This window comes from Nyctereutes procyonoides, unplaced genomic scaffold, assembly GCF_905146905.1.
Source record: "Nyctereutes procyonoides isolate TBG_1078 unplaced genomic scaffold, NYPRO_anot_genome, whole genome shotgun sequence".
In the NCBI taxonomy this organism is placed as follows: domain Eukaryota; kingdom Metazoa; phylum Chordata; class Mammalia; order Carnivora; family Canidae; genus Nyctereutes; species Nyctereutes procyonoides.
Genome location: NW_026575021.1, coordinates 6,457,516 through 6,471,481, shown reverse-complemented (window position 1 = coordinate 6,471,481; position 13,966 = coordinate 6,457,516). Strand labels below are relative to the sequence as shown.

The 13,966-nt window shown below is 37.5% G+C and overlaps 1 protein-coding gene across 4 annotated transcripts in view; it reads left to right on the top strand.

Moving 5' to 3' along the window:
- Nucleotides 1-13,966, top strand: part of PAICS (phosphoribosylaminoimidazole carboxylase and phosphoribosylaminoimidazolesuccinocarboxamide synthase) — a 51,919-nt gene extending 37,953 nt beyond the window's left edge. For all 4 annotated transcript variants that reach the window (XM_055340280.1, XM_055340261.1, XM_055340252.1 and 1 more), the window contains 6 exons: nt 727-906; nt 1,007-1,120; nt 1,972-2,055; nt 4,046-4,226; nt 6,341-6,499; nt 11,862-13,966. In XM_055340280.1, coding sequence (XP_055196255.1) covers nt 727-906; nt 1,007-1,120; nt 1,972-2,055; nt 4,046-4,226; nt 6,341-6,499; nt 11,862-12,028 — 885 coding nt within the window. In that variant the 3' untranslated portion in view covers nt 12,029-13,966. The remainder of the gene's footprint in view (nt 1-726; nt 907-1,006; nt 1,121-1,971; nt 2,056-4,045; nt 4,227-6,340; nt 6,500-11,861) is intronic.

Below are 13,966 nucleotides of genomic sequence, written 5' to 3'. Positions count from 1 at the left end.
ATGAATAAATAAATAAAATCTTTTAAGAAATAAAATAAAAATGAGGCCTGGCTCAGTCAGTAGAGCATGTGACTCGTGATCTCACGATTGTGAGATCAAGCCCCATGTTGGGTGTAGACATTATTTAAAATCTTTAAAAAAAGAAAAAAGATTGGGAGATTATGAAAATTGCCTTCTAGAAAGATTTAGTGAGCTAAAATGTGGTTTGGTCTTCTTACTATCTGTTGACTCATGAAGAAAACATTAAAATCACAAACTTAGTTTATGTAAAGAGAGCAAATTCTTTCAAATACTTCATCACCTAGAATAAGTTACTCACTGAATATCTTGAATTTTAAAGTAGCTATTAAAACTAGACAAATTGGGCAGCCCTGGTGGCGCAGCGGTTTAGCGCTCCCTGTGGCCCAGGGCGTGATCCTGGAGACCCAGGATCAAGTCCCATGTCGGGCTCCCTGCATGGAGCCCGCTTCTCCCTCTGCCTGTCTTTCTCTCTCTCTCTGAATGAATGAATGAATGAATGGATAGATAGATAGATAAATAAATCTTTAAAAAATAAAACTAGACAAATTAAAAACAATTGTGAATTAAGGGGCATTTTAATAAAAAAAGTTTTTAGAGAAAATATTTCTGAGGAATTCATGGTCAAGGGAAAAAGGGCTTTAGTTTATCTCAAAAGTTCATAATTTTCATATTTAAAGTAATAGTACTCCTATACTTTATTTTCAGGATGATGCCAATAATGATCCACAGTGGTCTGAAGAACAGCTAATTGCTGCAAAATTTTGCTTTGCTGGCCTTGTTATAGGCCAGACTGAAGTGGATATCATGAGTCATGCTACACAGGCTATTTTTGAAATACTGGAGAAATCCTGGTTGCCCCAAAACTGTACACTGGTTGATATGAAGGTACAAATAAAATGGAATTTTGAGAGGAAAGATTATAACTGATAAATGTCGTTAGTTGTAGAGTTTTGAAAACTTTTCTTTGGTGATATGCTATTTCTAGATTGAATTTGGTGTTGATGTAACCACCAAAGAAATTGTTCTTGCTGATGTTATTGATAATGATTCCTGGAGACTCTGGCCATCAGGAGATCGAAGCCAACAGAAAGACAAACAGGTAATGCTTCAGGATTTTTTTTTTTATCCTTTGCAAGATCAGGCTGGGATAGAGGTGAATAGAAAGATGGGAAAGAAAAGGCAGTTATTTTTCCATATGATAAGAACCTGAGTTGATTGCTATTTACTCTTAAAGATAAATATCTCGGGATCACTGAGTGGCTCAGTGGTTTGGTGCTGCCTTCGGACCAGGGCATGATCCTGGGCTCCCGGGATTGAGTCCCACATTGGGCTCCCTGCATGGAGCCTGCTTCTCCCTCTGCCTGTGTCTCTGCCTCTCTCTCTCTCTCTCTCCCTCCTCTCATGAATAAATAAATAAAACCTTAAAAAAAAAAAAGATAAATGCCTCTTATATTTTCTATATCCTGAGAAAAAAATAGGAACAATACTTTCCAAAACAGATTTCTCATATATTATGACCATCACACAGAGCAGGTGTCATCCTTCTTTGGCCATCCTCTAAGGTACTGAGAGGATGATTGCTATCTTCCTAATTATAAGAATGAGTGGCCGATCTGGAACTCTGTCCCAAGTGTGGTGGATCTTATCAGATTCCATTTCTGCTCTGTCCTATGAAAACGAAATTAGAACAGATATTCTGTACACTACGTAAGAATTGCACAAGGCACTTAATCGTAGTTGCTAGTGTAGAAAGCACTTATCCTTAAATGAACTTTTTCTAGTCTAATTCAGGAAAAGGATTTATAGGTTTACATATATTTTTAGATATATTCCTTGCTATGCAAGCTTTTCATAATCTACCCCAAACTCCAAAATCAAGTAATTTCAGTTAGCAAGAATATTATTAATAGAATATCTGTATTCTAAACTTTCTACCTTATTATTTTCTAGTCATATCGTGACCTCAAGGAAGTAACTCCAGAAGGGCTCCAGATGGTGAAGAAAAATTTTGAGTGGGTTGCAGAAAGAGTAGAGGTAAAACTTTTATAATAAACCCATGCTGTTCTGTATTTTTCTCCAAGATCTTGCTTCAAAAAGCAAAATAGGGGCACCTGGGTGGCTCAGTCTGTTGAGTATCATGCTGTTGATTTCAGTTCGAGTCATGATCTCAGGATATTAGGATCATGGATTCGAACCCCACCTCAGGCTTGGCGTTTGATATGGAGTCTGCTTAAGATTCTTTCTTCATCTCCCTCTGCCCCTCCCCTGCTTGCCAACTCTCTCTCCAAATAAATAAATAAAATCGTTTTTCTTTTTTTAAAGGAAAGTAAAAGTGAGATGGTGCAGTTTTCTTTTTTCCAGTGGGTTTTTTTAAATTAGTATTTATTGTAGAATGTGTGTGCAAGTGGGAGGAGGGGCAGAGGGAGAGAGAGAATCCTTAAGCAGACTCCCCATTGAGCACAGAACCTGATAGAGGGCTCAATTCCAGGACCCCGAGATCATGACCTGACCCAAAATGAGGAGTCAGCCACTCAATCAGCTGAACCACCAAGCGCCCTTTTCTCCAGTAGTTTTTGTTTTTAAAGGAGCACTTTTAAGAAATGTACCACCTAAACTGTTCTCAATAATATATTGAAACCCTCTGCTGTTGAACTGGCCAGTATACTCCCAAATTCTATTGGGGAAACCTAGAATCCTTGTCTTCTCCCTGCCCCTTACATTTCCTACCCACCTTGCCACTGCTATTCAGAGTTCTACTAGCATGGGTTTCAGAAGTAGAGTTCAGAATTAGAATTCCATGTGACATTAAAATGTTACTTTAAGACTTATGGTAAAAAAAAAAAAAAAGATTTATGGTATTATCAGGGTGCCGGGTGGCTCAGTTGGTTAAGTGTCCAACTCTTCATTTTGGCTCAGGTCATGATCTCAGGGTCCTGGGATCAAGCCCCAAGTCAGGCTCTGTGCTCAGTGGGGAGTCTACTTAAGATTCTTTCTCCCACTCTGCTTGCTCCTGTGTGTGTGTGTGTGTGTGTGTGTGTGTGTGCTTGCTATCTCTCAAATCTTTTTTTTTTTTTTAAGATTTATGGTATTACAATCACTGTAATTCCATGGTAATTGAATGGGATTTGCAGTTATCCAAGGGTCACAGCCAGTTTTCAAAACATAATTTCCATGGAAACAAGCATTTTGAATTTTAAGCAACTAACTTTATTTTTTATTTTTTTAAGATTTTATTTATTCATGAGAGACACACAGAGAAAGAGAGAGGCAGAGATGCAGAGACACAGGTAGAGGGAGAAGCAGGCTCCATGCGGGGAGCCTGACGTTAGACTTGATCCAGGTCTCTAGGATCAGACCCTGGGCTGAAGGCGGCACTAAACTGCCGAGCCACCCGGGCTGCCCTAAGCAACTAACTTTAAAGGTTTATGATATAATCTCTTTATTTTGGCTCATTATGCCTGAAAGTCTCCATTAAACGCAATGTACTAAAAATCTGAGGATGAGGGATGCCTGAGTGGCTCAGTGGTTGAGCATCTGCCTTTAGCTCAGGTCATCCCGGGGTCCTAGGATTGAGTCCTGGATCAGGCTCCCTGGATGGAGTCTGCTTCTCCCTCTATGTCTCTGCCTCTGTGTGTCTCTCATGAATAAATAAATAAAATGTTAAAAAAAAAATCTTAGGATGAAATATTTTATATTATAGCTTTCTGAAATTAATTAGTGATTCTTTGCCTTTTATTTATAATAGCTTATATAATTTTATTATAAAATATAATCTATCTGATTAAAAATCTTTTTAGATCTTAATTATGAAGACTGCTTTTCTTTATATAAAGGTTATTTTGAAAAATAAATACTCTATCCTTTTGTCCTGTTTGTCTCTGTCTTGAATTTGGTCTATTAAATATTCTCTCCAGTTGTAATTTTACTCTCCTCTAGCTCTGTAAACTGATTATTATTCTTGTGGTATTCATTTCTGTATCCATTTTGCCATCTTCTTTTGCATATCCATGTTTTTCCTTTCCAGTTGCTTCTAAAATCAGAAAGTCAGTGCAGAGTTGTAGTATTGATGGGCTCAACTTCTGATCTCAGTCACTGTGAAAAAATCCAAAAGGCTTGTGGAAATTTTGGCATTCCGTGTGAACTTCGGGTAACATCTGCCCATAAAGGACCAGATGAAACTCTGAGGATTAAAGCAGAGTATGAAGGTAAATGTCACATAACTAGAGCATTTCGGGAAGTTCTTCTGATTTTGCCAATAAATCTTGTATTTTGACTAATACTGAGAAAGAATTGGCCACATTTTCAAGGGGAAAAATGACAGTCTAGGCTTTCATGATACTCACTTCCAAAGAGTGTAAGGTGCTTTAGGCACTTATAAAAGAATGGCTCAGGGAGAAAGAATTGAAAATGCAACATGGGTGTACCTGAAAATCATACAATATTGTGTGTCGATGACATTCAGGTTTTATTCAGGTTTTTAAAAAAAATATATCAAAAATAGGGGCACCTCGGGATCCCTGGGTGGCGCAGCGGTTTAGCGCCTGCCTTTGGCCCAGGGCGCAATCCTGGAGACCCGGGATCGAATCCCACGTCGGGCTCCCGGTGCATGGAGCCTGCTTCTCCCTCTGCCTGTGTCTCTGCCTCTCTCTCTCTCATTCTATATGACTATCATAAATAAATAAAAATTAAAAAAAAAATAGGGGCACCTGACTCGGTTAAGCATCTGCCTTTGGCTCAGATCATGATCCCAGTGTCCTGGGATCAAGCCCCCCTCCCACCCACCCCCCGCCCCCAAGATCCCTGCTTCTCAAGGGGCTTGCCTCTCAGACCTCTCCCCCTGCCTGCCACTCAACCTGCTTGTACTTTCTTTCTCTCTGTCAAATAAATAAAATCTTAAAAAAAAAAGTCAAAAAAAAAAAAAATAGGAGAGGCCCCCACCCACCAAGAAAAAGGGAGACATGAAAGGAAAATAAGAGCCAGAATGAATCTATACCTAATAAGCCCCTGAAGTATTGTTTCTAATTTGCTTCAACAGAAAATAGGCCCCACATCAATTTTAGTTGAGGTAGTAGGTCCTTTCAAATATTTATAATGATCAGCCTTTCCTAAAAGGTAGTTAGACATAAAACTAAGGTATAATTTTATAATTTAGTATATAAAAGAAATGCCTTGGGACACCTGGGTGGCCCAGTGTTGAGCATCTGCCTTTAACCAGGGTGTGATCCCGAGGTCTGGGGATTGAGTCCCACATCAGGTTCCCCATAGGGAGCCTGCTTCTCCCTCTGCCTGTGTCTCTCCCTCTTTCTGTGTGTGTCTCAATAAATAAATAAAGGGGGCAGCTCCGGTGGTGCAGCGGTTTAGTGCTGCCTGCAGCCCAGGGTGTGATCCTGGAGACCCGGGATCGAGTCCTACATCAGGCTCCTTGCATGGAGCCTGCTTCTCCCTCTGCCTGTGTCTCTGCCTCTCTCTCTCTCACTGTGTTTCTCATGAATAAATAAATTAAAAAATCTTTAAAAAAATTTGTTAAAAAGTAAATAAAAATAAATAAATAAAGTCTTTTTCAATAGATAAATAAATACATACATACATGCCTTGATGGGATAGTATCGATCTAAAATAATGGAGTCCTAGAGACATAACTAAATGTTTCTCAACTGGGAAAAATGTTTATTTTTTTCTAAAGATAGTTATTACAGGAACATATTAAGGTTTGGGAACGGGGCAGGGAACTGGGATAAGTTCTTAGACCTCTTTTAAGCTAATGAAAGCCTGAACTCTTTCCTCAGAAAAGTAAAAATAAATACAATTTTGGATTCCAGGTTAGGAATCTCTGTGGTAAGAAACAAAGGATTAACATAAATATATCAAAGAATGAAATGTTTAATAGATATGTTAGAAAATGTATTGAGGGGTCTTAAATATTTGGGTACTATATTACTGAATTTGCCTGCCTTCATTCAAATGTGCTCCTGAACCTTTAGTCTCCATTAACAAGGTCTTTCTCTACCCTGTTGATTGAAATACACCAGGATGGACACTGGTTCAAGTGGTATCATTCTTTGTTTCGGTGAGCCAGGCCTTTGAGCCATTCCCTCACTGGCACGCTGGTACCCTGTTTGTACTATAAACCTCAAAGATGGCCAGACCTATTCTTGCTACTTTGATATAATAGATGGTAAAGTGAAACGTATATTGTCTTATTTATGCTTTTTCTAAGACTGATAATAAAGGAACTGAAGGTGTTAAGATATACAGGATTTTGTTTTAATCTAACTTAAAATGTCCTTTCAATTCAATTACAAACGTGTAATTTCCCTAGGGGATGGCATTCCTACTGTATTTGTGGCAGTGGCAGGCAGAAGCAATGGTTTGGGTCCAGTGATGTCTGGCAACACTGCATACCCAGTTATCAACTGCCCTCCACTCACTCCAGACTGGGGAGCTCAGGATGTGTGGTCTTCTCTTCGACTACCCAGCGGTAAGATACATTCAGTTTTTAAAAATTGTTTATTAAAGAGGTGGCTGAGTGGTTGAGTGTCTGCCTTTGACCAGGGTGTGATCTTGGGGTCTGGGGATCAAGTCCCACGTTGGGCTCCCTGCAGGGAGCCTGCTTCTCCCTCTGCCTGTGTCTCTGCCTCTCTCTCTCTGTGTGTCTCTCATGAATAAATAAATAAAATCTTAAAAAAAGTAATAATACAGGGGTGCCTAGGTGACTCAGTTAAATATCTGACTCTTGGTTTCGGCTCAGGTCATGATCTCAGGGTCATGAGGTCGAGCTCCATGTGGAGCTCTGTGAAGAGTGTTGAGCCTGCTTGGGATTCTCCCTCTCCCTTAGCACCACCCCCTGTTCTGGCTGGCTTTCTCTCAAAAAAAAAAAAAAAGTTTTTTTCCTTGCAAAATTTCAAACATGCACAATAGTAGAATAACAGTGAAATCTACATGTCTACATGTACCCCTTGTTCAGCTTCAACATTTAACATCTTATTACATCTGTAGCCCTTTCTGCTGAATTATTTCCAAGTCTATCTTAGACAAAGCATTTTATACTTAAATATGCTTCTTCTAAGCAGTAAGAACTCTAGTTTTTAAATCATAATCATGATACCATATTCACACTTACACAAATTAATGGTAATTTCTTAAAATCTTCAGATTTTCAGTTAGTGTTCAAGTTTTCCTGATCATCTCATTTTTTTTTTATAGTTGTTCAAGATCTAACACAGTCCTTAACATTGCATTTAGTTGCTGTCTCTCCTAAGTCTCTTTCAGTCCTCCTTTTTTTCCCTTTCATTTATCCTATAGAATTTTCTACATTTTGGATTTAGCTGATTACATTTCTGAATGTTGTTTAACATGCTTTTCCATCCTCTATATTTTCTATAAACTGGTGGTGAGATGTGTAGATAGATCAAGTTCGATTTGGGTTTTTCTCCCCAAGAATATATCATTCATGGTTTTGAGTTTTTAAAAGTAAATATGATTATGTTATGTCTGTAAAGGAAATGAAATTTTGGGACACCTGGGTGGTTCAGCAGGTTGAGCATCTGCCTTCATCCAGGACGTGATCCCAGAGTCCCGGGATTGAGTCCCTGCATGGAGCCTGCTTCTCCCTCTGCCTGTGTCTCTGCCTCTCTCTGAATAAATAAAATCTTTAAAAAAAAAAAAAAAAGGAAATGAAGTTTTATTTCTATAAATTAGAGATCAGAATAAATAACACACAAGGACGTTTTAGCAATTGGCTGAGCAGAATCTCCTAGAATAACAATATTGTGATAGTCTCATCATAGTCCAAGATAATGATCTGATCTACAAGTCCTGAGAGTCTGTATTGTTTCAGTAAGATTTGATTGATTGTTAAATGCTAAACTTTATTTTATTGTAAATCTGCTCTTGTTATGTGTCAAATATGTTAAGTACTTGAGCCCTCTAATCTGTTCCAATATAGACCGGCTTCTCTCTAGGCCTACTGTACTGCCATTGTTTTAGGATTTCTCTTTACCATCATCCTGGACGTCCATTTTGCTCTTCTCTAGTATTGGATCTCCTATTGCCTAGGTCGTATGTCTTCCCCTTTCTTTGTTAACTCCTTAATTTGTTCGAGAGCATTCTTAGTGAACTTCCTGAGGAGGAGGTATATAGATGGTAAACTTTTTGATAACTCCTATATCTAAAATGTTTTTATCATAGCCTCATACTCAGTAATTTAGGAATGGTATTCTAGATTGCAAATTATTTTCCTTTACAATTTTGAAGGCATTACTCCATTGTCTTCTGTCTTCTAGAGTTACTGAGAACTCCACTGCTTTTCTACCACACTGATTCTAGGTCATTTACGAATTTTGTTTCTTTCTGGAAACTTTTAGGATCTTTTCCTATCCATTTTTCTTAAATTTCACAAAGATGGGCGGCCCGGGTGACTCAGCAGTTTAGTGCCCCCTTCTGCCCAGGGCCTGATGCTGGAGACCTGGGATTGAGTCCCTAGTCAGACTCCCTGCATGGAGCCTGCTTCTCCCTCTGCCTGTGTCTCTGCCTCTCTCTGTGTCTCTCATTAATAAATAAAATCTTTAAAAAAATAATTTCACAAAGATGTGTCTTGATGATTATTTTCATCTTGGGCTTTCAGTGGGCTCTTTAAATCTGGAATGCTGATTTTTTAGTCCTGGGAAATTTTCTATGATTTGTTTAATACTTTACTTCCTCCTCCATTTTCTCTTTTCTCATTTTCTGATTTACTATCCAAATTTGGAACTTTTTGGTTTCTGTTTTTTCTTATTGAGTTATATTGAGTTTTTCATTCTAGATATGGCATTTTTAATTTGTAAGAGCTGTTTTCTGTTCTCTGGCCACCCCCCCCCCACCTTCCTTTTCGTGTTTAATCTTTGCAATAACATCTTTTTAAGTCTCAGAAATTATGCTTACTTTCACATTAGTTCCTTTTCTCCTTGGTTATCCTTGGCTGTTTGTTGCATATGATAAAAGACCTGTTAGAAGGTCTATGCAAGTGGATGATCTCAAGGTGGTGAGACTGAACCCTGCATCAGGCTCTGTGTTCAGCTAGGAGTCTGCTTGAGATTCTCCCTCTGCCCGTCTCCCACATACATGTCCACATGCTCGCTCACTCCCTCTCTCAAAATAAATAAATCTTAAAAAAAAAAAAAATGGCTCCACTGTGGGGTGATCTAGTAGGGTTATTCTTTGAATAATCTCTCACATCAGTGTCATTTGATCTTTTCTCATGTATGACTAGAATTACCCAAAGAATCTTTGTAGTCTTGGTCTCCTACCTGGAGGAATAAACCTGACTACCTGAATTCTGGAATCTGGGGATCTTAACATCAGCCTGTGTAAAACTTAATCCCGTTCTCGCTATGGCATTCCTTGTCTCAGCTGTGCCTAGTGCCCTCCAGTCCACAGAAGTCTGAACTAAAATCTGTTTTACCTTCACAAAAATTTAAGACTCTGCTATGGTATAGAAGGGGCAATTGCTTAGGTGCATAGAATAGATTTGATGGCCTAACTGCTTCTTGACTTTTAGCCAGTCTCCCTTTTTTTAGCCTCATTTTTACCCTCCACTTCTCCCTTCAAAAGTATCTGGTGCCACTAATTCCCTAACCTTTTGCATGGCTTTTTTAACATTGGTCACTTTGCTTCTCATCTTTCTTCAGTTTAGGATAAAATTTTCTTGATCTACTAAGTTAGTAGATCCATTTCCGTTACAGCTGACAAAAAGTTATTGCTGTTATCTTTTTGTGCTTATATTTTATTATGTCTATTTTTTTTTTTAAGATTTATTCTTGAGACACACACACAGAGAGGCAGAGACACAGGCAGAGAGAGAAGCAGGCTCCATGCAGGGAGCCCAATGTGGGACTCGATCCCAGGACTCCAGAATCACAACCTGAGCCAAAGGGAGGCGCTCAACCACTGAGCCACCCAGGCAGCCCTATGTCTATTTTCTTTATTCCCTTTACTGCTGTTTTTATTTTTCTTTATCTTTTTAAAGCTGTGGTAGATCTTTTTAAATCAAGTATAGAAAAAATAGGATACCATTACTAAAAATATTTTTACAGCTGAACAAATTTGGTTTTTTTGTTGTTGTTTTTAAAGATTTTATTTATTTATTCATGAGAGAGACACAGAGAAAGAGAGGTAGAGACAGGCAGAGGAAGAAGTAGGCTCCATGTAGGGAGCCCGAAGTGGAACTCGATCCTGGGTCTCCGGGATCAACCGCTGAGCCGCCCAGGTGTCCCACAGCTGCACATATTTGATTTAGAATCAAAAAACATATTGAACAAACTTTTTAGTATAACATTCAGCTACTTACTGTTTTTATACAGTTTCAGGGACACACCTTGTGATTAATCCACCTTGATTAGTCATCTTTAGCTGGACATATGATTGTATCAACTTCTCTAGTTAGAAATTTACTATGGCTATAAATGAAAATGTAATTAAATTTATGTCAGGAATAGTACGGGTATTATCAGTGGAGTTTAGAAAAGGGAGAATAAGATGAGCAAGAATGGCAGTTTTTCTCTCTAGAGAATGGGAATATGGAAGATTTGTACATTCTGATCACTAGAATTGGTATAATCTTTTGAGGAAGAGTTTTACACTGCCCTTTGAAAATCCTGAAAACTCTGTTTCTCTTTCTCTTATGGCATCACTAGATAACCTAATTCTTTGCTAATTAAGCTTTCCTGATGTCAGAAAGGGAGCCCTGAGCAGTAGGCACAGGTCTTTTTTAGTTACTAGAGTAGAACTCTGTACCTAGATACTACTACTATAACAGTTGACATTCATTAAGTATTTACTATGCACCAGGCACTGCCCCAAGCACTTTATCTATATTAACTTGTTGAATGCTCACATAAGATAGCTACTACTTATCACTCCCGTCTTAATAGATAAGGATATTAATGTTAACATGAAGTACATTGAGCAATGTCACATAAGTGTTGGAGCTGCATAAATTGATTTATTAATACAAACTAATAAATTGGCCTTGTGATTTATGCTTGATTTTAGGGCAGTGGGGGGTCAAAGAGCCTGATGAATTCCAAGAATATTGGAAAAATTAAGCTTTTGGATCTATAAGCTAGTTAGTACTTCACTCAAGTGACACAGATACAATAGTACCATCCCATAACAGAAAGTCTGCCTGAGTAAATTATGTGGCCCCCAAGGAAGTTACTTTCTTAGATCTTATAAATACTGAATTTACTTATAACTTGATGTTTTATAAAATTATCTTTAGGTTTAAGGTTTTTTACTGCTTAAAGTTGTTAAAATAGTTAAAGTGCAAGGACAAAAGTGGCAGCTAGAAAATTATTTTAAAAAAAATTAACGTACCTCAGGTTTGTCCAAGAACAAGTGCTTCTTTCCACTTGATCCTTGTTTTATTTCTGTTGCCTTTCTCTAGGAATTTAAGGGTTTACTGTATGTGAAAAAAACTTTGAAAAAGGTGAATTTCTTTGCAGATGAATCAGTGAAAAGAGTGATAGATGATATATATAAAATACCTGTTCATGGTAGAGAAATACTACCTACCTCTTAATAATCACTTTACCACTCCATGAAAACTTATTCCACAGATCCTATTTTAAACAAGGATGATACAGTAGCGTTTTATTGTTTGTAGTTAACAGGACTTTTCTGAGTGTGAAATAGTTTACTAAGGGCCCCTGCCTGGCTCAATTGATATAGTATGTGACTCTTGATCTTGGGAGTCATGAGTTTGAGCCCATGTTGGATGTAGAGATTACTTCAAAAGAATCTACTAAGTGCTATTTTCATTATTAACTGAGAGATTAAAATTCTTTTCTTTTCTGAACCAATAGGTCTTGGCTGTTCGACCATACTTTCCCCAGAAGGATCAGCTCAGTTTGCTGCTCAGATATTTGGATTAAACAACCATTTGGTATGGGCTAAACTTCGAGCAAGTATATTGAACACATGGATTTCCTTGAAACAGGCTGACAAGAAAATCCGAAAGGGCAATTTATAAAAACATCATTGCTTTTTTTTTTTTTTTTTTTTTTTGTAGAAAAACTATACATTTCTTGTTTAGTTTCAGAAAAAAATCAAGATGAAAAGTTTTTAAATCAATCAAAATAATAAAATTTACTAGTGAATAAACGCTTCTCTAGATTCATGGATCGGTAGACTAAATGGACATATTTACTAATATTTCTTTAGAGGAAGTGAAATTATTAGAAAGACACTTAAAATCTCTTAGCTACTAAAAGGTCACTGTTAGGTAGTTAACATAATCAGATATATTTCTTAAATGCTAATAATGTTGTACCTATTACAGAGCTCTAAAGTTACTTGACCTTCTGTATCTCCACCCATAAGTTTTAAAAAGTTAAAATGCTTAAATCTTAAGAGTGATAAGAGCAATATAGTCCTCTTTTACATTATGATCTTTACAAAATCCTAAGGGTGTGGTATTTTACTTGCAGTCAACATCTCAGAATAGATGTATATTTATAGCTATAGACAGATGCTGTTTTGCTTTGCTTTTGTTTTTTGTTTAAGAAAAATTGAGATTGGTGTTGGGGGTAGGGAAGACACATGGAAATAAGATGAAGGGATACTGTCAAAGCCATGGATAAGGGACTTTTCTGAGAACTTCTCTGATAAATGTCAGGGCAGTTTTCCATGGAAAAAAAGTAGAGTCCACTTTGTCATTCCAAATGGAAGATTTAGTAAATCTTACTTAGCTGTAATAGGTACCTCTGTGGATCATAAAATTCTTTTAATTCTGATAATACATGTTTTAGCCAAACTAACAATCCTCAGCCTACCATGATTTTCCAAAATTGGAATCTCCTAGTTGATAACCATACTAGTTTCTTATAACAATAGAAGTTTGGGCAGGGTACCCAGTAAGATTCACCTCTAAAGGAGTAGTTGTTACTGAGAGGTGTTAAAGTTTATCATCAATCTATAAACTGTTTGGAAATCACTGTTACATTATGCAGATAGATCACTAAACTTTAATCTGAATGTCTGTGAACCCCTTAAACTTCCATGTAAAATTTTATATATATGTTCATTTTATAGAAAGGAGCAATCAGAGACACCTGGGTAGCTCAGTGGTTGAGCATCTGCCTTTGGTTCAGGTCATGGTCCTGGGGTCTCGGGATTGAGTCCTACATCAGGCTCCCTATAGGGAGTGTGCTTCTCCCTCTGCCTATGTCTCTGCCTCTCTGTGTCTCTCATGAATAAATAAACTTTTTTTTTTTAAATCTATTTACTAGAGCTTCATTTTCACATTCTCCGTGAAGCCTTCCCAAATCCCTCCTAACTACAGTGGCTACTTACAGTTCTTTGTTGGATTAGAAGCTGCAAAAGAGGAGAAAATAAAATCTTACACTTTATTTCCTCACATTGCCTTTTGCTGTGATGTGCTATGCCCAGCAGCCTTCTAGAGATGGGAGAATTGTAAAAATTACGTACTGCTTCATTCTTAGTTCACAAGAACACTTAAAAAGAGATTATTTTAACATCTTTAATCTTTGGCTTTGTGGCCTCTGAATAGTTATTGACTGCAATTTCAGTTCTATCCCTCCCTAGCAAAACTCTACCTGCTTTAGTGCAGTACAGAAGTTTCAAACACCAATTTAGATAAGTGGATAAGACCATTTCAATGGTCATTATCAATTTTAGAGTATATCCCCTGTAGTGTATTTTCAGTAATACCAGAGTAAATACTTGTTTGAAAGTACTTTAACTGTTACATTAACTTGTACAGAATTACCTAGTTTGCCATCTGGGTGATTATACTTTCTTGGGGGCTTGTAGGTAAACAAACTGAGGAGGAAAAATTTTTCCAAGTAATATAGTACTTTGTATCATAAAGGCATGCTTACAATTGCTGTTGCTTTAAAGCCTTCTGAAATGTAAACACTGTAACCAAATAAAAGACAAGTTGTGTGAA